Genomic DNA, 16,649 nt, shown 5'->3' on the forward strand with positions numbered 1-16,649 from the left:
TCAAGTATAGAAAAATGAAGGGAATTTCAGTGTCCAATGAAAACAAGTCACGCACGTGACCATTGACCATTAACCATTGTTTTCACATGTTATTTAGCCCGCTCTGGGGCTCAGTAATTTTCCTTATGCAAAATAATTCTACAACTATTTATATGAATTCTACCTTGTGACAGACATTGTTCTAGATTCTGGATTCATGCATAAATAAGATAAAGAAAGCTGCAAGCAATGCTGATTTCTTGACAGCTATTACTGAGAAAAAAATTTAAAAAGTTACATTTCAGACCTCTCTTCTGAGCTCTAGATTCGTATACTCAACTATCTTCTTGGCTTTTTCCCAGGCATTTCAGATTTACTATATACAGAACTGAATTTGTTTTTTCTTCCAAAAACTCTCCACTTTCACCTTCTCCAGTTCAACCATCCCCATCAAGGAGCCCAAGACTTAATCTGGGAGTAGCTCTTGATACTTAGTCCATCCCCTGTTCAACTCATCACCAAGTCCATTTGAGTTTATTTACAAAATACATTTAGAAAAATCTGTTTAACCATCTGAAACCATAATTGTTCTCTTTAGTTGTCACTGATGGCCCAAAAAGTAATTCAAAAAGTTAGGTTACAAAAATTCAGCTGGTTCCCTTCCATGCGTATAACCTTTTAAAGACCGCCCATTGCACTTTGGATAAAATTTTAAATCTTCAACCTGGTCATCAGCCCTCTCCATCATTTGGTCCTACCTACTAGTGTTGCATCATTGTCTGCTCCTGGCCTTACTGGTTTCTATTTCCCACCTGCATTGTCTCTTGTGTCTGTTTTCCTGTCCTTCAAACTCATTCCCACCCCAGGGCCTTTGCACAGGATTCCCTCTGCATACAAAGCTCCCCACTACGCCCTCTCCTTGTTCATTTCAACATTCATTTCTAGTCTCAGCTTAAATGTTTCTTCTTCAAAAAGACTTCTTACGACTTAAACAATTTAAATGAAGCCTCACCTTGTTTCTTCCTTTATATCACCCGAGACTTTTCATTTTCTGACACTTATACAATCTTCTCCACATATTGGTATATTTACTTATCCATCTAAAGTATCTTTTCTTCTCTAGGCCTCACATTCCACACACACAGGGACCATGTCCATTTTCCCCAGCCTACTTATTCCTCAAGCTCATGGCACACAGTCAGCATTCAATAATGTGTTTGTGACTGAATCTATAAATCAGTGAATAAAGGCATAAAAAAACATGCAGCACTGTTTACAATAGCCAGGACCTGGAAGCAACCTCAGTGTCCATTGACAGATGAATGGATAAAGATGGGGTACATATACAACAATGCAACACTACTCCACCATAAGAAGGAATTAAATTGGGCCATTTGTAAAGATGTGGATAGACCTAGAGTCTGGCATACAAAGTGACTTCAGTCAGAAAGGGAAAACCAAATATCATATATTAACACATGTGTGTGGAATCTAGAAAAACGGTACAGATGAACTTATTTGCGGGATAGGAACAGAGCCGCAGATGTAGATAACGGACGTGTGGGCATCGGGGGCAGATAGGGGAATGAATTGGGAGACTGGGATGGATAGATATACACTACTATATATCAAGTAGATAGCCAGTGGGAACCTGCTGGATAGCGCAGGGGGCTCACCTTGGTGCTCTGTGATGACCTAGAGGGGTGGGATTGGGGGAGGTGGAAGGGAGGTCCATGAGGAAGTAAATAAATGTATATATATAGTTGGTTCACTTTGTTGTATAGCAGAAACTAATATACCATTGTAAAGCAACTATATCCTAATCAAAAAAAAAAAAAGAAAAAGAAAGTTGAAAAAATTTCAAACTATAACAAATAAATAAATAATGAGCAGTAATTAGGAAACCATACAATGGTAGAAAAAAAAAAAAAAACACATAAGATTTAAAGATTAAAAAAATGAGAGTTCCAGGGCTGATTCTGTCATTTAATTAGCTCCAGGATTTGGGGAAACTTACTTAACTTCTGTTATACTCAGTTTTCGCATTTGCAAAATAGGGATGATAATGCTGGTGATGTTGTGAAAGTCAAATGAAGTAATCCATGTAAAAGCACCTGGTAAATTATAATGCAGTATGAAATTTTTGTTGTTAAAATGTCCAGGGATAATTCAATGAAAGTGTAAGGTACAAATTTCTGGTTTCTGGCTTCTATCCTCTTCTTTTTAAGGAGATTGCCAGGGAGAAAAATTGGAATACAAAACAGAATTGAGGTAAATTCTGTATGCTTATTTTCATTCAATTCTTCATGTAATAATTCAGTAAGTATCCATTATATACATTCTCTGTACCAATCACTATACTGAATATCTTTGGCCCTTTAAAGATATAATTAAAGGAATTCTCTGGTTGTCCAATGGTTAAAACTTCACCTTCCAATGCGGACAGTGAGGGTTCGATCCCTGGTCAGGAAACTAAGATCCCATATACCTTGTGGTCAAAAACCTAAAGCATAAAACAGAAGCAATATTGTAACATATTCAATAAAGACTTTAAAAATGGCCCACATCAAATAAACTTTTTAAAAGTTATAAATAAAATAATTTATAATATTTTTTATCTGTAAAGGTAAATCTAGAGTCTTGTTGAAGCAAACAATAGTGGCAAGAAGCCCAGAAAAAGGTCAGGAAAACCTTCCCCTGAAGAGATTTTGAGGATAAGAAAAAAAAATCTGGAAATGAATTCCGTTTTTGCCATTTACTTTGGACAGATTGTTTAGCCCAATTCTTTGTTTGTGGTAAAAATGGAGGTCAGTAAGAAGTGTTTCCAGTATCGTTATGAAGAATAATTTAGATATATGAAGAAACCTAGGTATGTAGTGGTGGTTTAGTTGCTAAGTCGCTTATGACCCTTTTGTGACCCCGTGGGCTGTATCCTGCCAGGCTCCTACATCCATGCGATTTCCCAGGCAGGAATACTGGAATGCGTTGCCATTTCCTTCACCAGAGGATCTTCCCAAATCAGGACTCGAACTCACATCACATGTCACTTAATACATTTTCTTCTTTCCCTTTGTTTGCCCAAATCTTTTCATTATATACAAAACTAACCAAGCATACTGTTCACTGGCAAACAGATCACTTTGTGTGATTAAAAAATAAAAATAAGAATACTGGAAAACTGGTGCTTGGAAGAACATACACTAGCCTAGAACCTGCTTCTTCTAAACAGCCCTCCTTATGTCCTGTCTTGACTACAGGAAGCAAAAATTCTGGAAGGTACCTACCTATATGGTACCATCCCATCCACATGCAGCTTGTGAATCACTGCCCATCATTTTTTAGAGTCCGTTGTCCACATCATCCACTGAAAATATTTATACAAAGAAGGGAAAGAACAGAGTGACAACAGCTAAAGTCTTTCCGAGCACATATGGAGTTACCTTTGGCAGAGAGCATCAGCAAATCACAATCTAAGGGCTTGTGTCACATTTCTGGGAAACAGAAACTGGCCTTGCTTCGCTGTGGATGGTCTTGTCCTCTAAACAATTCTGAAGCGCCTTAATTTCTCAGATTCATCTGAATGCTCTTAGGCAGTCCTCAAGGAGACCTGCTCAGTGTCATGTGGGAACATTACTCGGGTTTTTTTTTTTTTTTTTTTTTTTTTTTTTTTTGAAGAGAGAGCTTGCAGTTGATCTGATAGCAATTCCAGTAAAGAGTTTAACATCATGGGCTCTGGAGTCAGATAGCCCTGGGTTCAAGCCGTCTCATCACAGCTGAGGGATATGCAGAGTGAATTTGTTTCCTTTGGCCACTGTACCAAACTGCCACAAATTTAGTGGCTTAAAACAATACAGACTTACTGTCTTACAGTTCAAGAGACCTCCAAGTCTAAAATGGGTCTACAGTGATGTGCTTCTTCCTTAGAATCTACAGAAGAACCTGTCTTTTTTACTTTTCCAGTTTCTAGAGGCTGCCTGTCTTCCGTGGCTCATGGCCCCATCCCTCCATCCTTAAAGTCTGTCACATCTTCTCTGCCCTCTGACTTCCTTCCTCCCTCTTATAAGGACTTTTATGATTACATGAGCCAGCCCTGCAGTAATCAAGATAACCTCCACATCTGGAGATCTTTAATCTGCCTACACCTACAAACTTCCTTTTGCCATTTAAATTCCTTTTTCAATATAAAGTTACCTTTAGCCTGTACTTGTAGGTTCTAGGGTTTAGAACATGGACACTTTTGGAGGGAGAGTAGGATATTCAGCCTACAGCAGGGAGCAAAGTACCATCACCTCACTTGTTGTACTGGTCCCACGAGGATTGCAATAGTTCCTACATCATAGGGCTGGTGTGAAAATTAAATGGAGTCACACATATTGCTATTTAACACTATTATGGAAGCACATTAAGTGACCCAGGAGCTTCAGGCACATTAAAGAGAAGGGTGGATCTGATCCCTGCTCTTGGTTATTTTTGTTGTTCAGTCCTTCAGTTGTTTCCAACTCTGCGACCCCATGGACTGCAACACACCAGGCTTCCCTGTCCTTCACCATCTCCCAGAGTTTGCTCAAACTCATGTCTATTGAATTAATGATGCCATCCAACCATCTTATCCTCTGTCGTCCCCTTCTCCTCTTGAACTCAATCTTTCCCAGCATCAGGATCTTTTCCAATGAGTCAACTTTTCGCATCAGGTGGCCAAAGTATTGGAGATTCAGCATCAGTCCTTCCAATGAATTCAGGGTTGATTTCCTTTAGGATTAACTGGATTGATCTCCTTGCAATCCAAGGGACTCTCAAGAGTCTTCTCCAACACCATAGTTTGAAAGCACCAGTTCTTTGGTGCTCATCCTTCCTTATGGTCCAACTCTCACATCTGTATATGACTACTGGAAAAACAATAGCTTTGATTATTCAGATCTTTGTCAGCAAAATGCTGTCTCTGCTTCTGAATAAGTTGTCTACATTTGTCATAGCTTTCCTCCCAAGTAGCAAGTGTCTTTTTTTTTTTTTTTGCAAGTGTCTTTTAATTGCATGGCTGCAGTCATCGTCCACAATGATTTTAGAGTCCCCCAAAATAAAATCTTCCACTATTTCCACTTTTCCTCATCTATTTTCCATGAAGTAATTGTGCAGTTAGTTAAATAAACGAGTCTATACTTCAGAGGACAGTGGCATGTTGGGAATCAAAATTTGTGATTAATTAATAAAAAGAAGATAAAAAGCACAAGCCTACATGAGTCACTTCAACAAAGGGCAGAGCATGAAAAGGTTTATGGAGCCTTGAGCGATGACAATTAACACAGGGAATGTCCATTTCTTGGCACTGTGCTTGCCACGAAATGAAAATTCAGTAAAAATACTATTGCTATAATAATAACTATTTTTATTTTTTAATGAAATGCAATTGATTTTCAATGTTTTGTTAGTTTCAGGTGTATAACAACGGGATTCACTTGTACATATACATATATCCACTCTTTTTAAAGATTCTTTTCCTGCATAGATTATTACAGAATATTGAACAGTACTATATAGCAGCTCCTTATTGGTTGTCTATTTTATATATAGTAGTGTTTCCATGACTAACTTCTAATGTACCCTTCCCCCCTAATTTTCTGCTTTGGTCACCATAAGTTTGTTTCTGAAATCTGTGACTCTGTTTATGTTTTGTACATAAGTTCATTTAGATCATTAAAACATCAGATTCTGCATATGAATAATATCATATGCTTTGTCTTTTTCTGTCTGACCTATTTCAATTACCATAATCTTGAGGTCCATCCATGTTATTGTAAATGACAATATTTCATTCTTTTTTGTCATTGAGTAGTATTTAATTGTATTTATATATATATAAACTTCTTTATCAATTCATCTGTCAATGGACATTTAGGTTGTGTCCATGTCCTGACTATTGTGAATAGTGCTGCAGTAAACACGGGTTCATCTGTTCTTTTGATTTATGGTTTTCTCTGGATATATGCCCAGGAATGGGATTGCTAGATCATATGGTAGTTCTATTTTTAATTCTTTGAGAACCTGCCATACTGTTTTCCATAGTACCTTCACCAATTTAGATTCCCACCAACAGTGTAGGAGAGTTCCCTTTATTCCACAATCTCTCCAACATTTATTGTTTATAGACTTTTTGATAATGTAATAATGACCATTTTTATATTACTGAGGCTGCCACAAAGATGTGCTGGATATGCCACTAAATCCCTAGTCATGGGGCAGCAGAACATATGCTTCTTCTTTGAAAAACCCAGAACAAGCATCAGCTTCCATGGCTGGGGAATTGAATACAGGTGGCCTAGAAATATCTCTCAAGGAAGCGTCTTTCAGGAAGAATGTGTGCTGGGTCCCTGTCTGTCTTATTCCCCATGATGAGGTTGTCAGCAATCCTTCCAACTTACCCTTCACAACATGCTCAGAATCTGATTTCCTTCCCTAAAATCTTTACTAAGAAGTGATTGTTATTGATTTATTTATTAAAAAAATTTGATGTTCCTTTAAGCTTTATTGGCATTGCATTTATTTGTTTATTTCATTTCTGGCCATGTGACATGTGGGAATCTTAGTTTCCTGACCAGGGATTGAACCTGCGTCTCCTGTGTTGGAAGCACAGAGTTTTAACTGCTAGGCAGTCAGGGAAGCCCCTTATTTTTTTAACTATAAGTTAAATCATGTTATTTCTCGGCTCCAAACTCTCCAAAAGGGGTAGCTCAGTTGATAAAGAATCCACCTGCAACACAGGAGACTCAGGCTCAATCCCTGGGTGGGGAAGATCCCCTGGAGAAGGAAACAGCAACCAACTCCAGGATTCTTGCCTGGAGAATTTTATGGACACAGGAGCCTGGCGGGCTACAGTCCATGCGGTCGCAAAGAGTCGGACACGACTTAGCGACTAAACCACCACCACCGACCTTTTACAAAGTAGAAAGGAAATTTCATGAGAAAGCCCGCAAGGGTGTACACTGCCTGCCCCACCCTCCCGCCCCTGCCTTCTCACCCCAAGTCACCTTCTCACTCTTCTCTGTTCTGCCCCAGTCACACTGAACTCCTGGCTGTCTTTCCTCATTCCACTCCTGTTCTTATCTTCAGGCCTCCCCACTTGCCTGTAACACCCTTTCTCCAGGTGTCTGCATAGCCTACTCCCTCAGGTTTTTGCCCAAGGTCACCCTGAGAAGCTTCCCCTGAACTTCCTAACCAAATCCCAACCCTCCTCCACCTCTCCTGTAAAACCTGCTTCATTCATTACCTTCTGACGTCATCTAGACTACAAATGCACCCTTTCCTATTGTCTGTTTCCCAGAAGAATGTAAACGCCATGAAAGCAAGTTAGGGAAGTTTTGTTTTTCACTTGATCTAGTGTGATTCTGTTATATTTCCAAAGTCTAGAAAGCTTCTAGCGAGAAGTCCCATGTTCTAAGTTGCTTCAGTAGTGTCCGACTCTTTACAAATGTATGGACTGTAACCTGCCAGGCTCCTCTGTCCGTGGAATTCTCCAGGCAAGAATACTGGAGTGGGTAGCCGTGCCCACCTCCAGGGGGATCTTCCCGATGCAGGGATTGAACCTACAGCTCCTGTTGCTCTTCTGTTGCAGGTGTATTCTTCACCACGGAGCCTTGGGGGAGGCCCAGCTGGAAGTCAACCTTGAATAAATATTGATTAAATAAATGAGTGAATGAGTGAATACGTGAAAAGTTCCCCTCATTCAGTTTGCTAGGAAGGTATCTTCTCCACACACTCTCCCTTTGTGAATTTTTTTTTTAAGGTTGTACAGTGTGGCTTGCAGGATCTTAGTTCCCCATGCAGGGATCGAACATGTACCCACTGCATTGGGAGTGCAGAGTCTTAACCACAAGAACACCAGGGAAGTCAATGGGCATTTTTCTAGGTGACTAGATGGGAGGAAAATGAAGGCCAGCTCTGTATTTGAGAGTGGCAGGAAGTCCCTGAAGAGGAGCCTCTGGGGCACTTTGAAGCTGACACTGAACTTTGGGCAAAATGTAAGTGTTCCCTACATCACTGGGGGCAGTGGCTGGCTGAATGTGGTGGAATGTGGAAAGCACAGATTTAAAATCTTGCAAAGAATGTATTGCATTGACTGTGTCTGACTGATGCCAAAATAAATATGAAAAAAAATCGATTCATCCCTTTTAAGTGCTGTGTACATAAAGCGCCTTTTAACTCTTCCTCCTGGCTTTTTTGACCTTGCTGTTGATATATACGCAAGCCTAAGGAGAAACTGCCTATTGTCATGATTCTTATTAAATTACAGCTTTATCCAGTAATTGCAGATTAGCTCTTAGACGCAGTCTCTGAATGGTCACTGACTCAGGCTGTGTCACGTCAGCGTTTTGGAGTGTCTGAGCCCCAGACTACAGTCAGACTCCAAATCAACGTCTTTGATTGTTAAGCTTTCTCTCAATAGCTCCGGGGTTGCCCTGCCGAGGGAAGTCCAGAGGGCACTGATGTGGGTTGCCAAATGTTTGGACTGTACTTTTATAACTTCTCTGGGAATTAAAACTTTCCTGTGGCTGGCAGAACCTTTTGTTTTGGTTGTTTGGGAAGATTTTCAGAGGCTAAAAGATTTCACCTTGTGTGTTTCTTCGCTTTGCGCTGTTCTGGTTTAAGCTCTTTTTTTTTTTTCCTACAGAGGAGCCCAAACCTGTAATTCTCTTGCCACAGATGCATTAAAAAGAACTCCCCTCCTCATTTCTGCCCTGTCGTTGAACACAGCTTTCAGTAACAGAGCACAAGAACAGGATATTGGCAACTCAACTGTTAAACTGGTCTGAGATTATGCTTCCTTGAGATCACTCTGATGTCATCAGTGTAATCTGAGCCTGGAGCTTTTGTTCACACTTTAAATAGCAGTCCTGGAATGATTTTGCTACAGACTCTCTGGAAAGCCTGGGAGCTGAATTCCCGAAGAACCCCTCATCCATGAAAGCCAAGCCAAGCCAGCCGGCCTTCAGCATGTCCACCTCGCTGCGAGTCAGCCCGTCCATCCACGGCTACCACTTTGACACAGCCTCACGTAAGAAAGCTGTGGGCAACATCTTCGAAAACATAGACCAAGAAGCATTGCAGAGGCTCTTCAAAAACTCCGGGGACAAGAAAGCAGAGGAGAGAGCTAAGATCATTTTTGCCATAGATCAAGACCTAGAGGAGAAGACACGAGCCCTGATGGCTCTGAAGAAGAGGACGAAAGACAAGCTCTTCCAGTTTCTGAAACTGCGGAAATATTCCATCAAAGTTCACTGAGGACCAGAGGATGGATAAGGACATTATCCAAGAACGGACATCTAAAGACCAAGTGAGTCTGTAAGACCCTGACATGCACAGCATCTTGCTGTTGCCTTGTAAGTTTCTCTTCCGTCAGGACTCCTGGACTCGGGGCAGGAGAGGAACAGAATGAACTAGTGACAAGGACTCCAACCAATTTCACGCCTGTGCTGTTCCAGTGGAGAAGCACTTTCAGCAAGGATTGGAAAACTCTCCCTGCAGGAGAAAGACTGACGCTGATGTCAGGAGGAGAGTCTGAACAGATATAATGAGAAGATGACAGATGGCTGAGAAAGACTGGCAGCCAGGGTCTCCTGGTCAGGCCCTAGGACTGAAATTCAACCTGAACTTTTTTTTCCTTAAACAAACTGTGCAGGGAGGAGGGAGGATGGAGAGGGGGAATAAGAGAGAGAATTCCATGCTGCAATCATTTACTGAATTTTTTATTTGAATGTTCCGAGTGTTGCCAAGATTCAATGTTGTCTATTGGTAGATTTTTTTTTTCTTTTTAAAGATCAGTAATTGATTATTTATTTGCATTTGTGACAATGTCTTAAAAAGTGCACCATATGATCTAAGAACAGATTCAAGGAACTGCAGTATTTTCAGCATCTCGGTGAAATTGTATGCCACCTTCTGGTTCGTAAGGAGTTTTTATGCATTTCAAACTGGTTACCCAAAAGTTAGAATAATGGGGTCCTTTATAATTCCGAACTACTGTGAACAAATTTTATAGTTTTTTTTTAATCTTCTAACTAATGGTAAAACATAATCTAAATTTCTTACAGTTACTGCAGTAAGCATTAGGAAGTGAATATGAGACACTTATTAGTTTATAAAGATGCTATGGTTTCTATAATTTATTATTCATGACAAATGATATGCAACCTTAATAAATTAATATAAACTTAAATGCTCTTGGTGTTGGTGATTGATCTCAGAGGAAAAAGAAGATGGTGATTTTTATTATAAAGTTTTATGAACTTTTCTAAGGATTTTACTCTAAGAGTAAGAGGTGATTTTATATTCCTTGCCACACTTATTCAAAGAAAATTCTTGCCTCAAGTATCTAGGAAGTTTCTCTGTCCAAACTTTAAACTATAAAATACAGACATAGAAATGCATAGACTGGCTCATCAATATTGTTGTTTATGTACCATAAGAGGAAAGTTGTAAAGGGTTGTTCTCTCCATATTTTTTAAAATTTTCCTCTGTGGCTATAGAGTTGTGTACATTTATTTCTACCAAAGCAATATATTTGAGGGTCAAAGTCTGAATTACCATCAAGATTTTGCAGCTTATCAATGTTTATGTATTACAAACCAACATGGGAATAACACTACAGTCTCTTTGCTTATTTCCTCATAGAATTATAATAAAATATTTCTAAGAAGGCATATAGCAATGCCTGCTGCACTTTCCTAGCAGAAAGAAATTAAAAAATTCCCTAGAAACTAAGTGTTTCAGAAAAACACCTTAGAATGTTTTTGAAACTGCTGATCATAGTAAAACAAAAGTGAAAGATCTGAACTCTTTTGGGACAGTTATATATCAGGTTTTTAAATAACATATTTTATAAAAAGAAATTAAGCAGTTAAGTCTTTTAGAATATTAATTGATTTGTTTAGTACAGATAAATCATTCCATGAAAAAGGAATTTTTTACATGACAGCATCCATGAAAACCACAAATCAATAGGCAAAATTCTGTGCATGCATGTGTGTGCATTTTTCTTGGAGGAGTATTTATCATTTCTGTCTGGTTTGCAAAGATATTCATGAAACCAAAATAAGAACAAAAAAGAAACAGTTTTGACCAGTGGGAGGCTTGGTTAGTAATGGTATTTGGAAATTATCAAAGTGAAAGCTCTGGAAATGAATGAGTTTCCTATCTCTGATAGGGTCTGTTAGTGACACATTTTCTCTGTTCATCCAGGATCCCCCAAAGACACTGATGAACTGCTTGAGAAAAAAAATTTAGTAACTTAACTCCTCCAGAGAAGGTATCCTATTTCACGGTCCCAGTGAAAGCATTCAACTTATTTTCTACTCAAGGACTTTAAACACATCTCAGATGCTGAACAGTTGTTCGAAGTTTGCATTTATTACACATACTCATAACTATATTCTCTGCCTCTGTTGTTTTCAATAGAGTGCATGGGTATCTCACCACTTTTCACATAAGCGTGCACTAACTCAGTTATCTCACAGGATATTGCCATTATTTTCTGATTGCAAGACCATAGCATGGTGGGGGGTGCAAATTAAAAAGCAGTTGGATATGATCATGATCCATGATGGTGTAGAGAATAATTCCTCTTCCTGTGGATTATTATTCAAATGTGCTATCTTCCTTCATGGAGAACAGAAGTTGGCATCAGTGCACAAGGATGATTTTTAACTTCACGGTATTTTTTATTACTTCATATGAGGTGAAGGGATCCATCACTAGAACAGGTGGGATTAACTCAGTTCAGAAATCCTTCTATGGTGCAGGAATGACCAAATATATCTCAAGACATCTCATTGTAACTGAAGAAATAAAAGCTGCAGAGGTGAATTCGTTCCTTAATACTTTTGTATCATTAGATGGTAATAGTAACTAAATGTCACTGAATGTTCACTATTCAGCAGACAATTTTCTAAGTGTTTTGTGTGTGTGTGTGTGTGTGTATCTGTGTGTGAGTTAAATTGCTTCTTTAGTATCGTGGTATAAAAGTAGGTTTTTGCATGTGTGTGTCTATGTATGTGTAGTCATGAAATTGAAGCATGAGGAAGTACAGTGAATTGATCAGTGACATGCAGTGAATGAGGATAGGAAGCAAACCCAGCGAGCCTTCCTTCCTAACCACTAGGTTAGACTGCTTCTCTACGAGGAGCTAAAATTCTCTTTCATCCTTTGAAGTGGCAAGTACTTATATGCTATTAATAGTAAGAAAGTCAGGAAAGCAGCAAGGCCTCTGAGAAGTCTGACCTGTGTCTGTGTGTCTATTTATTTGGCACCTGAACTCCATGAGGAATGCTTCTCAATCATTTAAATTGTATCAAAGATTTCTCAGATGGAGCCTTTCAAATCTACAGTTACTGTAGCACCTGGTTAGCATCTTGAAACATAAGGTCACATCTCTGTTCTCTTCTGAGTTGACAGTCAAAGCTCTGGGTCTAGATTAGCTTGTTGGGGGAAATCAGAAACTAGGGCTTCATGGTTTTACTCCCTCAGTGTAGACCTCCTCAGCCACCCAGTCCCGGCCCACAGCAAAGGAGGGTTTGTATCTATAGGAGTCTCCAAGAGATGAATTTTACTGAGAAAAGGCCCAGGATGTGTGACTGCCTGATATTTTTTCCCCATTGTTTGAAGGCAGTCGGAGAATGTGACTGCTGTTCCCTTGGAGAGTCTTCCTAACAAACAGATGATTAAGCCGTGGTCTAGGAATCATGTCGGCTTTCAGAATGCCTAAATCTGCTCCTCTGAACTCCACATGAGGGCTCCCCAGAAGGGCTTGTAACTCAGTTGACTCCCTTTCCCACACTCAGGGAGCTCTAGAGTGGAATCAGGGTTTCTAACTTCTTCATTTGTGCAACAAAAATGTAGTAAGTATCAGTGTGTGGGTCACCATGGTCAGAAAGCATCTCTAGTTTCCTTGTCAGGGAGCGAGAAAGTGTTTTACAATGAATACAGTGAGATACACGATAGCAGTTTCAACAGGAAGCAACGCGCAGGTGTGTGTGTGTGTGTGAGTGTCTAGAGAGTAGCAAAAACATTGAAGAAAACCTATCCCAATCTGAGGAGATCCCAGAAGATTCCATAGAGAAGTTTCAAAGTCGAAGTTAGGAGGGTGGAGGGGAAGAATTTCATTCTGGCATTCGGGTATAGTATTTGCAAAAGCAAGGAGGTAGGAAGACAGTAAATTGTGTGAGAATTTCAGGCAATTCCTGGTTAGGAGGCATAAGCATTTGGAGCTATCATTTGAGAGGTAGTTGGGTCTTCAACGCAAGCCTGAGTATTAATTTACTCTTAAGGGAGAAGGAACCATGAAGGACTTTCAATAGAAGAGTAACACTTACTGCCTGACTATGTATGTGTAATACTATGTATTGGGCCTCATGAAAGATGCAGTTAACATTTTCAAAAGTAGTGCATAGCCTGACAACTGAACACATAGAGTCTACAGTGATTTTGTTTTTCCCAGAGTTGTCTCACAGTTGGTCTACTCAGGTGAAAAGCCCTACCTGACTTTCACAACTCAATGATAAATGAGTAAGTATGTGGAAGCTGAAGATGAAACAGACTTTAGAAAAAAAGTGTTGGAGACAAGATTGAGGGGACCACAGACGAATTCCTAATTAAATTTGTAAGAAATTGTGTGTATGTTTGAATCTTAGAAAGTGTCTAAGACTCCTAGCACATCTTAGAATATCATTCAACAAATATTATAGATTAATGGTGACTAAGCTCTTTCTTCCTTTGAATAATTCTTCAAACAAAGTTTCTGGATATTCTCAGTGATCATTACAGACACACAGATGTGTCCTGGTGAAATGTATCCACATATTGACAGTGGATTTCGTTCAGACATGTATCGACAAACTACCTTTTAGAATTTTGGAAATAAAAATCCTGCCCCAATAAGGCACAGCAATGCTTTTAAAAAAGTGGATAAATAGTGCTTTTGTCGTGGGCGCCTTCTTCCTCCGTCTGCCTTACACACACACACACACCATACAGAGTCCCAGGAGGAACACAGAAGTTTGATTCCTGAGCCTTTAATTCCAGCTCCACGAGCAGCAGCATGGTATTGAGCAAACACCACCAGACGGAGTCTGATGTTCTGGGGTTTTTCCCAACTCTGCCTGAAGCAAATTCCTTTTTTTAATCTCTGGATTTCATCTGTAAGGGGGAAAAAAAAAAAACAGATCTGACTGGATGATGGCTGTGACTCTTTTAGATCTCAACTTTACAGGGGAAATAACAGCTGTACCTACCATCTTACATGCTAGGATTTCTTTCTGGATCTGTTTGTATTCCACATATGATAAGGATTTCTCTCCACTAAGCCAAATGTCTAATTTAAAAGCCTTGGTCATTACTAGTGGTTGCTGAAGGCAGAATGTGAGGAAAGCAATTTTGTGTGGATTCTTCTTTTTTTAAGACTTTATTTATTATGTAAGTTTCAGGTGCATAGCATCATAATCTGATATCGGTATCCACTACCAAGTGATCATCATCGCAAGTCTAGTTACCATCTATCACCAAGCAGGTGACCCCCATCACCCGTTTCACCTGCTCTCAACTCTCTTCCCCTCCTAGATCCCTCACTAGTTTGTTCTCTGTGAGTTTGTCTTTACTTAATTGTGAATGTTCATTTGTTTTGCTTTTTTAAAGTCCACATATGAGTGAAATTATACCATATTTGTTTTTCTCTGTTGACTTATTTCACTTAGCATAATACATCCAAGGTTGATCCACAATATTGCAAATGGCAGCATTTAATTCTTCTTTGTGGCTACATAGCATTCCACTGTGTGTGTGTGTGTGTGTGTGTGTGTGCATGTGTGTGTGTGTGCGTGTGTGTGTGTGTGTGTGTGTGTGTGTGTGTGTATGTGTGTGTCTTCTTTTAGTATATGACTAAAAAGGACTTGATTTGATGGCACTGGTCAGATATCTTCTTAGCATATCAATTCTGTCATTAATTGAAAAACAGACCCCAAAAGGGATATATTTTGAGGGGAGTTTAATTTCTCTTGGATTTTAATAATTGTAGTGTGTGCAGATTAAAGTTTCTGCTATTTTTCTGAGATTTCTTGGAATTTCCTTGAATTTCAGTCTGATATTTCTCTGCTTTGATACAGACATGTTTTATCAGGAGAAAAACATCTGTCCCCTACATTTTCTTTTTATTCTCCTGTAGTTTGTCCACATTTATTATTCAAGCTCAGGTTTTACCATCTGAAAGATTTTGGAGAATCCTGCTGATTCTGGAGTCATAGGGGCCACAGCGTCTGCAGTGCTATTACCAGAGCATCTTCTCCAACCGGTTTCATGGGATACATCCAGTAGGGCAGTCATTTCCAAACCTGCTGTTTTCAGCGTCTCCCGGTGGTGGTGGTGGGGGATTTAAAATCTAGGTCCTGGAAATTAATGATTCAGAATTTCTAGAGCTGGTCACCTGTTACCTCTGTTCTTAAATCACTCCCCAGGTGATGTTGTTGCAAAGTCAGAACCAGAATCACTGACCCTGATTAAAGTCCCCAACCGTGCACAGTGAGGCTGGGGCTCATTTCAGTTCACTCACGAATCCCCAGGTACATTGCAGGCCTCAGTATAGTTTTGACTAAACCCACTGTTGACCCAAGGTGTGTCTGTTACCTCATTCTGGAGTTACGTGATGCCTCCGATCTCCTATTCAAATAATACCGTCCTTCTGACTTTGCTCATAAACTCTACGCTCTAAGAAATTTTACCCAATCATCATTAGCTGAACTCCCTTAAGACATATAGTCTTAGTAGTGCAAATACACATTTTCAAGTGGATGGAAGGCCTTTCTTCTCCGAAACATATTCCCCACTTGCCTGCTATCCTGAAGAATTCATTCCTTAAACCAGACAAGTCAGTCTTTTCAAAAAGAAGGTTCGGCACTCATCACTGACAATCACTTATATAATCTAGCATCCTAACATGTGATTAAATGCTTTTGTCCTAAAAGCAAATATCCTCTGTTGAGAAGATGTGGTTTTCATGTTAAGGGGAGAATGGGCAGGGAGGAAGACTGAAACCAGGGACAAGAGAGCATCTGAACTGGGGAAGAACGCACAAGGTATTGGTGATCTGGGGAAAAGCAACGGGCCCTGACTTTCTCATCACTGGTCTTGACTGTTAGAACGCTGCTTGACAGGTGTGCTATGTGGTGGACAGTAGGAAGATAAACAGTGTTTTGGGTCTAAAAACTGTAATCTAATCCAGCCTCAGCCATTCAGTACCAAGTGCAAATTCTGAGTAAATTATTTAACCTCTTTTCCTTTATCATCTATAGACTAAGGATTATAATACCTCCCATGTTAGTTTCCTAGGCCTTCCCTAGTAGCTCAGACCGTAAAGCACCTGCCTGCAAAGCAGGAGACCTGGGTTCAGTCCCTGGGTGGGGAAGATCCCCTGGAGAAGGAAATGGCAATCCACTCCAGTATTCTTGCCCAGAGAATCCCGTGGACAAAGGAGCCTGGTGGGTCACAGTTCTTGGGGTCGCAAAGAGTCGGACACGACTGAATGATGAAGCATGCACACACACATATATTAGTTTACTAGGATGGTCATAATAAACTATCACAGGTTGGGCAGCTTAACAATTGATCTCCTCGCGATTCCAGAGGCCAGAAGTTCA

At 39.8% G+C, this 16,649-nt stretch overlaps 1 protein-coding gene across 1 annotated transcript; it reads left to right on the forward strand.

The window, feature by feature from the left end:
- The first annotated feature begins 8,562 nt into the window (after positions 1 to 8,562).
- TCIM (transcriptional and immune response regulator) lies at positions 8,563 to 10,186 on the forward strand. The gene has a single exon (XM_061134619.1). It carries the CDS (start codon positions 8,932 to 8,934, stop codon positions 9,250 to 9,252), a length of 321 nt encoding a protein of 106 aa, XP_060990602.1. The 5' UTR covers positions 8,563 to 8,931; the 3' UTR covers positions 9,253 to 10,186.
- The last annotated feature ends 6,463 nt before the right edge of the window (positions 10,187 to 16,649 follow it).

This window comes from Dama dama, chromosome 32 (genome assembly GCF_033118175.1).
Source record: "Dama dama isolate Ldn47 chromosome 32, ASM3311817v1, whole genome shotgun sequence".
Classification (NCBI taxonomy): domain Eukaryota; kingdom Metazoa; phylum Chordata; class Mammalia; order Artiodactyla; family Cervidae; genus Dama; species Dama dama.

What these genes read in the sequence shown, in the direction of transcription:
- TCIM (XM_061134619.1), top strand. Translation starts at nt 8,932, where the DNA reads ATGAAAGCCAAGCCAAGCCAGCCGGCCTTCAGCATGTCCACCTCGCTG.